The sequence below is a fragment of the Petromyzon marinus genome (genome assembly GCF_048934315.1).
Source record: "Petromyzon marinus isolate PM22_M1 ecotype Great Lakes invasive population chromosome 68 unlocalized genomic scaffold, UKy_Petmar_22M1.pri1.0 chr68_unloc.1, whole genome shotgun sequence".
NCBI classification, from domain to species: Eukaryota; Metazoa; Chordata; class Hyperoartia; order Petromyzontiformes; family Petromyzontidae; genus Petromyzon; species Petromyzon marinus.
The window spans coordinates 2,180,961-2,193,594 of NW_027422597.1; the positions used below are offsets into that span (position 1 = coordinate 2,180,961).

At 54.7% G+C, this 12,634-nt stretch overlaps 1 protein-coding gene across 1 annotated transcript in view; it reads right to left on the reverse strand.

Annotated features, from left to right (window-relative positions):
• Positions 1-7,448, reverse strand: part of LOC116937514 (uncharacterized) — a 41,552-nt gene extending 34,104 nt beyond the window's left edge. Inside the window, exons 1-3 of the mRNA XM_076058132.1 lie at positions 7,167-7,448; positions 4,956-5,052; positions 2,049-2,182 (exon numbers count right to left, since the gene is read on the reverse strand). Of these exons, the coding sequence (XP_075914247.1) occupies positions 2,049-2,182; positions 4,956-5,052; positions 7,167-7,298 (363 nt within the window). The 5' untranslated portion in view covers positions 7,299-7,448. The remainder of the gene's footprint in view (positions 1-2,048; positions 2,183-4,955; positions 5,053-7,166) is intronic.
• Positions 7,449-12,634: the final 5,186 nt, after the last annotated feature.

Consider the following 12,634-nt stretch of genomic DNA (forward strand, 5'->3'; position numbering starts at 1 on the left):
AGGGAGGAGGTGGAGGGAGGGAGGGAGGGAGGGGGGGAGGGGGGGAGGGAGGGAGGGGGGAGGGGGGGAGGGAGGGAGGGAGGGGGGGAGGGGGGGAGGGAGGGAGGGAGGGAGGGAGGGAGGGAGGGAGGGGAGGGAGGGAGGGAGGGAGGGGAGGGAGGGAGGGGGGGAGGAGGTGGAGGGAGGGAGGGAGGGAGGGAGGGGTGGGAGGGGGGGAGGGAGGTGGTGGAGGGAGGGGGGGGGGAGGGAGTGGAGGGAGGGAGGGAGGGAGGGGAGGGAGGGAGGGAGGGGAGGGAGGGAGGGGAGGGAGGGAGGGAGGGAGGGGAGGGAGGGGGGGAGGGAGGGAGGGGAGGGAGGGAGGGAGGGAGGGAGGGGTGGGAGGGGGGGAGGGAGGTGGTGGAGGGAGGGGGGGGGGAGGGAGGGAGGGAGGGAGGGAGGGGAGGGAGGGAGGGAGGGAGGGAGGGAGGGAGGGAGGGGAGGGAGGGAGGGAGGTGGTGGAGGGAGGGAGGGAGGGAGGGAGGGGAGGGAGGGGAGGGAGGGAGGGGTGGGAGGGGGGGAGGGAGGTGGTGGAGGGAGGGGGGGGGGGAGGGAGGGAGGGGAGGGAGGGAGGGAGGGAGGGGGGGAGGGAGGGAGGGGAGGGAGGGAGGGAGGGAGGGAGGGGTGGGAGGGGGGGAGGGAGGTGGTGGAGGGAGGGGGGGGGGAGGGAGGGAGGGAGGGAGGGGAGGGAGGGAGGGAGGGAGGGAGGGAGGGAGGGGAGGGAGGGAGGGAGGGAGGTGGTGGAGGGAGGGAGGGAGGGAGGGAGGGGAGGGAGGGGAGGGAGGGAGGGGTGGGAGGGGGGGAGGGAGGGAGGGAGGGAGGGGAGGGAGGGAGGGAGGGAGGGAGGGGAGGGAGGGAGGGAGGGGTGGGAGGGGGGGAGGGAGGTGGTGGAGGGAGGAGGTGGAGGGAGGGAGGGAGGGGAGGGAGGGAGGAGGGAGGGGAGGGAGGGAGGGAGGGAGGGGAGGGAGGGAGGGAGGGAGGGAGGGAGGGGAGGGAGGGAGGGAGGGAGGGAGGGGAGGGAGGGAGGGAGGGAGGGAGGGAGGGAGGGAGGGGAGGGAGGGAGGGGGGGGAGGGGGGGGGGGGAGGGAGGGAGGTGGTGGAGGGAGGGGAGGGAGGGAGGGGAGGGAGGGAGGGGAGGGAGGGAGGGGGGGAGGGAGGTGGTGGAGGGAGGAGGTGGAGGGAGGGAGGGAGGGAGGGGAGGGAGGGAGGAGGGGAGGGAGGGGAGGGAGGGAGGGAGGGGAGGGAGGGAGGGAGGGAGGGGAGGGAGGGAGGGAGGGAGGGAGGGAGGGAGGGAGGGGAGGGAGGGAGGGAGGGAGGGAGGGAGGGAGGGGAGGGAGGGGAGGGAGGGAGGGGTGGGAGGTGGTGGAGGGAGGGGGGGGGGAGGGAGGGAGGTGGTGGAGGGAGGGAGGGAGGGAGGGAGGGGGGGAGGGAGGGAGGGAGGGAGGGAGGGAGGGAGGGAGGGAGGGAGGGGAGGGAGGGAGGGGTGGGAGGTGGTGGAGGGAGGGGGGGGGGGAGGGAGGGAGGTGGTGGAGGGAGGGAGGGAGGGAGGGAGGGAGGGGGGGAGGGGAGGGAGGGAGGGGTGGGAGGTGGTGGAGGGAGGGGGGGGGGGAGGGAGGGAGGTGGTGGAGGGAGGGAGGGAGGGAGGGAGGGGGGGAGGGAGGGGAGGGAGGGAGGGAGGGAGGGAGGAAGGGAGGGAGGGAGGGAGGGAGGGAGGGAGGGGAGGGAGGGGAGGGAGGGAGGGGTGGGAGGTGGTGGAGGGAGGGGGGGGGGGAGGGAGGGAGGTGGTGGAGGGAGGGAGGGAGGGAGGGAGGGAGGGGGGGAGGGAGGGAGGGAGGGAGGGAGGGGAGGGAGGGAGGAGGTGGAGGGAGGGAGGGAGGGAGGGAGGGAGGGGAGGGAGGGAGGGAGGGGAGGGAGGGGAGGGAGGGGAGGGAGGGAGGGGAGGGAGGAGGTGGAGGGAGGGAGGGAGGGAGGAGGAGGGGATGGAGGGAGGGGAGGGAGGGGGATGGAGGCACCTCCACACTTGTGTACTCGCATGCAGGGCACTTGAAGGGCTTCTCGCCGGTGTGGACGTAGCGGCCGTGCCGCACCAACTCCCCCTTGGTTACAAACGCCATCGCACACTCGAGGCACTGGTGCGGCTTCGTGCCTGCATGTACAGACACACAGTGTCACACACACACACACACAGTGTCACACACACACAGTGTCACACACACACACACACACAGTGTCACACACACACAGTGTTACACACACAGTGTCACACACACACAGTGTCACACACACAGTGTCACACACACAGTGTTACACACACAGTGTCACACACACACAGTGTCACACACACAGTGTCACACACACAGTGTCATACACACACAGTGTCACACACACACAGTGTTACACACACAGTGTCACACACACACAGTGTCACACACACAGTGTCACACACACAGTGTCATACACACACAGTGTCACACACACACAGTGTTACACACACAGTGTCACACACACAGTGTCATACACACACAGTGTCACACACACAGTGTCACACACACACAGTGTCACACACACACAGTGTCACACACAGTGTCACACACACACAGTGTCACACACACACACAGTGTCACACACAGTGTCACACACACACAGTGTCACACACACACAGTGTCACACACACACAGTGACACACACACACACAGTGTCACACACACACACAGTGACACACACACACACAGTGTCACACACACACAGTGTCACACACACACACACAGTGTCACACACACACAGTGTTACACACACAGTGTCACACACACACAGTGTCACACACACAGTGTCACACACACACAGTGTTACACACACAGTGTCACACACACACAGTGTCACACACACAGTGTCACACACACAGTGTCATACACACACAGTGTCACACACACACAGTGTTACACACACAGTGTCACACACACAGTGTCATACACACACAGTGTCACACACACAGTGTCACACACACACAGTGTCACACACACACAGTGTCACACACAGTGTCACACACACACAGTGTCACACACACACACAGTGTCACACACAGTGTCACACACACACAGTGTCACACACACACAGTGTCACACACACACAGTGACACACACACACACAGTGTCACACACACACACAGTGACACACACACACACAGTGTCACACACACACACAGTGTCACACACACAGTGTCACACAGTGACACACACACAGTGACACACACACAGTGTCACACACACAGTGTCACACACACAGTGTCACACACACACAGTGTCACACACACACACACAGTGTCACACACACAGTGTCACACAGTGACACACACACACAGTGTCACACACACAGTGTCACACACACACAGTGTCACACACACAGTGCCACACACACACAGTGTCACACACAGTGACACACACACACAGTGTCACACACACAGTGTCACACACACACAGTGTCTCACACACACACACAGTGACACACACACAGTGTCACACACACACACAGTGACACACACAAAGTGTCACACACACAGTGACACACACAGTGTCACACACACACAGCGTCACACACACAGTGTCACACACACACAGTGTCACACACACAGTGTCACACACACACAGTGTCACACACACAGTGTCACACACACACAGTGTCACACACAGTGTCACACACACACACAGTGTCACACACACACAGTGTCACACACAGTGTCACACACACACACAGTGTCACACACAGTGTCACACACACAGTGTCACACACAGTGTCACACACACACAGTGTCACACACAGTGTCACACACAGTGTCACACAGACACAGTGTCACACACAGTGTGGTGCTGGCCACCCACCCCCTCGTGGGCCACAGTGTACACCTTCATAGGTGCTGATCGCTAACGGCACTTGCCCCTACAGCCTGCAACAGGCTACACCGGGGATCTTTGTCATTAGCTTTTTGTATGTGTCTGTATCTGTATCTACATGTGTCTGTGCATGTACCTGTATGTTTCTGTATCTGTATGTATATGTGTGTCTATCTGGATGTACGTGTGTACGTACATACGTGTGTGTATCTTTACGTGTATCTGTGTGTCTGTATCTGTATGTATATGTGTGTCTATCTGGATGTACGTGTGTGTATCTTTACGTGTATCTGTGTGTGTCTGTATCTGTATGTATATGTGTGTCTATCTGGGGATGTACGTGTGTGTATCTTTACGTGTATCTGTGTATGTCTGTATCTGTATGTATATGTGTGTCTATCTGGATGTACGTGTACGTACATGCGTGTGTATATCTTTACGTGTATCTGTGTGTGTCTGTATGTGTATGTATATGTGTGTCTATCTGGATGTACGTGTGTGTATCTTTACGTATAGCTGTGTGTGTCTGTATCTGTGTGTGTATATCTGGATGTACGTGTACGTACATACGTGTGTGTATCTTTACGTGTATCTGTGTGTGTCTGTATCTGTATGTATATGTGTGTCTATCTGGATGTACGTGTGTGTATCTTTACGTGTATCTGTGTGTGTCTGTATCTCTATGTGTATGTGTGTCTATCTGAATGTACGTGTGTGTATCTTGACGTGTATCTGTGTGTGTCTGTATCTGTATGTATATGTGTGTCTATCTGGATGTACGTGTGTGTATCTTTACGTGTAGCTGTGTGTGTCTGTATCTGTGTGTGTATATCTGGATGTACGTGTACGTACATACGTGTGTGTATCTTTACGTGTATCTGTGTGTCTGTATCTGTATGTATATGTGTGTCTATCTGGATGTACGTCTGTGTATCTTTACATGTATCTGTGTGTGTCTGTATCTGTATGTGTATGTGTGTCTATCTGGATTTACGTGTGTGTATCTTTAGGTGTATCTGTGTGTGTCTGTACCGGTGTGGGTGTTGATGTGGTTGCGTAGGAGCGTGACGGAGCCGAAGATCCGGTCACAGAGGTGGCAGCGGTGACTGCGCTCAGCAGTGGCTGAGTTCTTCCTCCACACGCGCCCACACATACGGGGCACACGCATTAGGATATACTACACTATACACTACACTATATACTACACTATACACTACACTATACACTACTATACACTACACTATACACTACTATACACTACACTATACACTACACTATACACTACACTATACATTACACTATACACTACTATGCACTACACACTACACTATACACTACTATACACTACACTATACACTACACTATGCACTACACTATACACTACACTATACACCACACTATACACCACACTATACACTACACTATACACTACTACACTATACACTACACTATACACTACACTATACACTACACTATACACTACACACTACACTACACTATACACTACACTATACACTACACTATACTATACACTACACTATACACTACACTATACATTACACGATACACTACACTATACACTACTATACACTACACTACTATACACTACTATACTATACACTACACTATACTATACACTACACTATATACTACTACACTATACACTACACTATACACTACTACACTATACACTACACTATACAGTACTGTACACTACACTATACATTACACTATACACTACTAAACACTACACTATACACTACACTATACACTACACTATACACTATACTATACACTACACTATACACTACTATACACTACACTATACACTACACTATAAACTACTATACACTACACTATACACTACACTACACTATACACTACTATACACTACACTATACACTACACTACTATACACTACACTATACACTACACTATACACTACTATACACTCCACTATACACTCCACTATACACTACACACTACTATACACTACACTATACACTACACTATACACTACTATACACTACACTATTAACTACACTATACACTATACTATACACTACACTATACAACACACTACACTACTATACACTACACTATACACTACACTATACACTACACTATACACTACACTACTATACACTACACTATACACTACACTATACACTACACTATACACTACACACTACACTATACTACACACTACATATTACACTACACTATACACTACACTATACACTACACATTACACTACACGATACACTACACTAGACCGTACACTACACACTACACTAAACTACACTGTACACTACTATACACTACACTATACACTACTATGCACCGCACTATATACATTAAACACTACACTTTACAGTACACTACACACTGCACTGTACAATACTATACACTGTACTGTACACTACTATACACTACACTACTACAGACTACATTATACTCGACACTATACACTATCGTACACTATACTATGCACTACACCACTATATGCCATCAACTATACACAACACTACCATAAACTACAATACACCATACACTCCCTACACTCTACACTGCTTCACTACACAATACAATACGTCACCATATTCTACAATACATCACCCACTCACCCACCCACTCACCCACCCACTCACCCACCCACTCACCCACTCACCCACTCACTCACCCACTCACTCACTCACCCACTCACTCACCCACCCACTCACTCACCCACTCACCCACCCACCCACCCACTCACCCACCCACCCACTCACCCACCCACTCACCCACTCACCCACCCACTCACCCACTCACCCACCCACTCATCCACTTACCCACTCACTCACTCACCCACTCACTCACTCACCCACCCACTCACTCACCCACTCACCCACCCACCCATCCACTCATCCACCCACTCACTCACCCACTCACTCACCAACTCACTCACCCACTCACCCATCCACTCACCCACCCACCCACTCACTCACTCACCCACCCACTCACCCACCCACTCACCCACTCACCCACTCACCCACCCACTCACCCACTCACTCACCCACCCACCCACTCACTCACCCACTCACTCACCCACCCACCCACCTACTCACTCACCCATCCACTCACCCACTCACTCACCCACTCACCCACCCACTCACCCACCCACCCACCCACTCACCCACCCACCCACTCACCCACTCACCCACTCACCCACCCACCCACTCACCCACCCACCCACCCACTCACCCTTCCTACTCCACCGCCTCCTCTCCTGCCCGCTACTCCACCGCGCCTCCCACCGCTCTTCCTCCGCCCCCTCCTCCCCCCGCCTCGCTTTTCCCCTCGAGGCACAAAGTCTGGGTCCTCCTCCTCCTCCATCACCACCTCCACCACCTCCCCACGCTCCTCCGCCTCCTCCTCTTCCTCCGAGTTCCCGGTAGCCTCGGAGCTTCTCCAGGGCTCGGCGTCGGCTTCCTCCCGACACCACCACTGGGTGGCGCCCTCGCCGCGAACCTCCTCCCCCGCCTCCTCCTCCTCCTCTGCCTCCTCTGCCTCCTCCTCCGCCTCCTCCTCCTCCTCCTCCGCCTCCTCCTCCTCCTCTGCCTCCACCCCCGCCTCCTCCTCCTCCTCTGCCTCCTCTGCCTCCTCCTCCGCCTCCTCCTCCTCCTCCTCCGCCTCCTCCTCCTCCTCCGCCTCCTCCTCTGCCTCCTCCTCCTCCCCCGCCTCCTCCTCCTCCACCCCCGCCTCCCCCGCCTCCCCCGCCTCCCCCGCCTCCTCCCCCGCCTCCTCCTCCTCCTCCGCCATCCTTCCGCCGTTGCTGTTGCTGGGACCAGCGGCCACCGGCGGTGACGCAGGAGGCGGTGGTGGTGGCAAAGTGGCGGCGGCGTCGCCGCCGCTGCTGCTGCAGCGATAAATGAGGGGAGTGGCCACAGCAGGCTATGAGATGTTGACTACCTCGCCTGGTACGCAGGAGGTCGTGGGGAGTTCGATCCCGACCTTGACCATGCCTGCTGCTGCTGTATATTTGGAGTTTGCTGTGTCTCTCTCATCATCATCATCAAGGTGGCTAGGAGATGTTGACTACCTCGCTGAGTCTACAGGAGGTCTGTGTCTCTCTCTCATCATCATCATAGTGGCTAGGAGATGTTGACTACCTCTCCTGGTACGCAGGAGGTCGTGGGTTAGATCCCGACCCTGACGATGCCTGCTGCTGTAGATTTGGAGTTTAAGTCTCTCTCATCATCATCATAGTGGCTAGGAGATGTTGACTACCTCGCCTGGTATACAGGAGGTCGTGGCTTCGATCCCGACCCTGACGATGCCTGCTGCTGCTGTATTTTTGGAGTTTAAGTCTCTCTCTCTCTCATCATCATCACGGTGGCTAGGAGATGTTAACTACCTCTCCTGGTACGCAGGAGGTCGTGGGTTAGATCCCGACCCTGACGATGCCTGCTGCTGCTGCTGTAGATTTGGAGTTTAAGTCTCTCTCATCATCATCACAGTGGCTAGGAGATGTTGACTACCTCGCCTGGTACGCAGGAGGTCGTGGGTTAGATCCCGACCCTGACGATGCCTGCTGCTGCTGTATATTTGGAGTTTAAGTCTCTCTCATCATCATCACAGTGGCTAGGAGATGTTGACTACCTCGCCTGGTACGCAGGAGGTCGTGGGTTAGATCCCGACCCTGACGATGCCTGCTACTGCTGCTGTATATTTGGAGTTTGCTGTGTCTCTCTCTCTCATCATCATCACGGTGGCTAGGAGATATTGACTACCTCGCCTGGTACGCAGGAGGTCGTGGGGAGTTCGATCCCGACCTTGACGATGCCTGCTGCTGTATATTTGGAGTTTAAGTCTCTCTCTCTCATCATCACGGTGGCTAGGAGATGTTGACTACCTCGCCTGGTTCGCAGGAGGTCGTGGGTTCGATCCCGACCTTGACGATGCCTGCTGCTGTATATTTGGAGTTTGCTGCGTCTCTCTCTCTCTCATCATCACGGTGGCTAGGAGATGTTGACTACCTCGCCTGGTACGCAGGAGGTCGTGGGTTAGATCCCGACCCTGACGATGCCTGCTGCTGTAGATTTGGAGTTTAAGTCTCTCTCATCATCATCACGGTGGCTATGAGATGTTGACTACCTCGCCTGGTACGCAGGAGGTCGTGGCTTCGATCCCGACCCTGACGATGCCTGCTGCTGCTGTAGATTTGGAGTTTGCTGTGTCTCTCTCTCTCATCATCATCACGGTGGCTAGGAGATGTTGATTACCTCTCCTGGTACGCAGGAGGTCGTGGGTTCGATCCCGACCTTGATTCCTGTTGCTGTATATTTGGAGTTTGCTGTGTGTCTCTCTCTCATCATCATCACAGTGGCCAGGAGATGTTGACTACCTCACCTGGTACGCAGGAGGTCGTGGGTTAGATCCCGACCCTGACGATGCCTGCTGTATATTTGGAGTTTAAGTCTCTCTCATCATCATCACGGTGGCTAGGAGATGTTGACTACCTCGCCTGGTGCGCAGAAGGTCGTGGGTTAGATCCCGACCCTGACGATGCCTGCTGCTGTATATTTGGAGTTTAAGTCTCTCTCTCTCATCATCATCATCATGGTGGCTAGGAGATGTTGACTACCTCGCCTGGTACGCAGGAGGTCGTGGGTTAGATCCCGACCCTGACGATGCCTGCTGCTGCTGTATATTTGGAGTTTAAGTCTCTCTCATCATCATCACAGTGGCTAGGAGATGTTGACTACCTCGCCTGGTACGCAGGAGGTCGTGGGTTAGATCCCGACCCTGACGATGCCTGCTACTGCTGCTGTATATTTGGAGTTTGCTGTGTCTCTCTCTCTCATCATCATCACGGTGGCTAGGAGATATTGACTACCTCGCCTGGTACGCAGGAGGTCGTGGGGAGTTCGATCCCGACCTTGACGATGCCTGCTGCTGTATATTTGGAGTTTAAGTCTCTCTCTCTCATCATCACGGTGGCTAGGAGATGTTGACTACCTCGCCTGGTTCGCAGGAGGTCGTGGGTTCGATCCCGACCTTGACGATGCCTGCTGCTGTATATTTGGAGTTTGCTGCGTCTCTCTCTCTCTCATCATCACGGTGGCTAGGAGATGTTGACTACCTCGCCTGGTACGCAGGAGGTCGTGGGTTAGATCCCGACCCTGACGATGCCTGCTGCTGTAGATTTGGAGTTTAAGTCTCTCTCATCATCATCACGGTGGCTATGAGATGTTGACTACCTCGCCTGGTACGCAGGAGGTCGTGGCTTCGATCCCGACCCTGACGATGCCTGCTGCTGCTGTAGATTTGGAGTTTGCTGTGTCTCTCTCTCTCATCATCATCACGGTGGCTAGGAGATGTTGATTACCTCTCCTGGTACGCAGGAGGTCGTGGGTTCGATCCCGACCTTGATTCCTGTTGCTGTATATTTGGAGTTTGCTGTGTGTCTCTCTCTCATCATCATCACAGTGGCCAGGAGATGTTGACTACCTCGCCTGGTACGCAGGAGGTCGTGGGTTAGATCCCGACCCTGACGATGCCTGCTGTATATTTGGAGTTTAAGTCTCTCTCATCATCATCACGGTGGCTAGGAGATGTTGACTACCTCGCCTGGTGCGCAGAAGGTCGTGGGTTAGATCCCGACCCTGACGATGCCTGCTGCTGTATATTTGGAGTTTAAGTCTCTCTCATCATCATCATCATGGTGGCTAGGAGATGTTGACTACCTCGCCTGGTACGCAGGAGGTCGTGGGTTAGATCCCGACCCTGACGATGCCTGCTGCTGCTGTATATTTGGAGTTTAAGTCTCTCTCATCATCATCACAGTGGCTAGGAGATGTTGACTACCTCGCCTGGTACGCAGGAGGTCGTGGGTTAGATCCCGACCCTGACGATGCCTGCTACTGCTGCTGTATATTTGGAGTTTGCTGTGTCTCTCTCTCTCATCATCATCACGGTGGCTAGGAGATATTGACTACCTCGCCTGGTACGCAGGAGGTCGTGGGGAGTTCGATCCCGACCTTGACGATGCCTGCTGCTGTATATTTGGAGTTTAAGTCTCTCTCTCTCATCATCACGGTGGCTAGGAGATGTTGACTACCTCGCCTGGTTCGCAGGAGGTCGTGGGTTCGATCCCGACCTTGACGATGCCTGCTGCTGTATATTTGGAGTTTGCTGCGTCTCTCTCTCTCTCATCATCACGGTGGCTAGGAGATGTTGACTACCTCGCCTGGGACGCAGGAGGTCGTGGGTTAGATCCCGACCCTGACGATGCCTGCTGCTGTAGATTTGGAGTTTAAGTCTCTCTCATCATCATCACGGTGGCTATGAGATGTTGACTACCTCGCCTGGTACGCAGGAGGTCGTGGCTTCGATCCCGACCCTGACGATGCCTGCTGCTGCTGTAGATTTGGAGTTTGCTGTGTCTCTCTCTCTCATCATCATCACGGTGGCTAGGAGATGTTGATTACCTCTCCTGGTACGCAGGAGGTCGTGGGTTCGATCCCGACCTTGATTCCTGTTGCTGTATATTTGGAGTTTGCTGTGTGTCTCTCTCTCATCATCATCACAGTGGCCAGGAGATGTTGACTACCTCGCCTGGTACGCAGGAGGTCGTGGGTTAGATCCCGACCCTGACGATGCCTGCTGTATATTTGGAGTTTAAGTCTCTCTCATCATCATCACGGTGGCTAGGAGATGTTGACTACCTCGCCTGGTGCGCAGAAGGTCGTGGGTTAGATCCCGACCCTGACGATGCCTGCTGCTGTATATTTGGAGTTTAAGTCTCTCTCTCTCATCATCATCATCATGGTGGCTAGGAGATGTTGACTACCTCGCCTGGTACACAGGAGGTCGTGGGTTCAATCCTGACCCCGACTATGCCTGCAGCTGCTGCTGCATATTTGGAGTCTGCGTCTCTCTCTCACTCTCTCTATCATCATCACGGTGGCTAGGAGATGTTGACTACCTCGCCTGGTACGCAGGAGGTCGTGGGGAGTTCGATCCTGACCTTGACGCCTGTTGCTGTATATTTGGAGTTTGCTGTGTCTCTCTCTCATCATCATCACAGTGGCTAGGAGATGTTGACTACCTCGCCTGGTATACAGGAGGTAGTGGGTTAGATCCCGACCTTGATGCCTGCTGCTGCTGTATATTAGGAGTTTAAGTCTCTCTCTCTCATCATCATCACGGTGGCTAGGAGATGTTGACTACCTCGCCTGGTACGCAGGAGGTCGTGGGTTTGATCCCGACCCTGACGATGCCTGCTACTGCTGCTGTATATTTGGAGTTTGCGTCTCTCTCTCTCTCATCATCATCACAGTGGCTAGGAGATGTCGACTACCTCGCCTGGTCCGCAGGAGGTCGTGGGTTAGATCCCGACCCTGACGATGCCTGCTGCTGTAGATTTGGAGTTTAGGTCTCTCTCATCATCATCACGGTGGCTAGGAGATGTTGACTACCTCTCCTGGTACGCAGGAGGTCGTGGGTTAGATCCCGACCCTGACGATGCCTGCTGTATATTTGGAGTTTAAGTCTCTCTCTCTCTCATCATCACGGTGGCTAGGAGATGTTGATTACCTCTCCTGGTACGCAGGAGGTCGTGGGGAGTTCGATCCCGACCCTGACGATGCCTGCTGCTGCTGCTGTAAATTTGGAGTTTGCTGTGTGTCTCTCATCATCATCATCATCATCACGGTGGCTAGGAGATG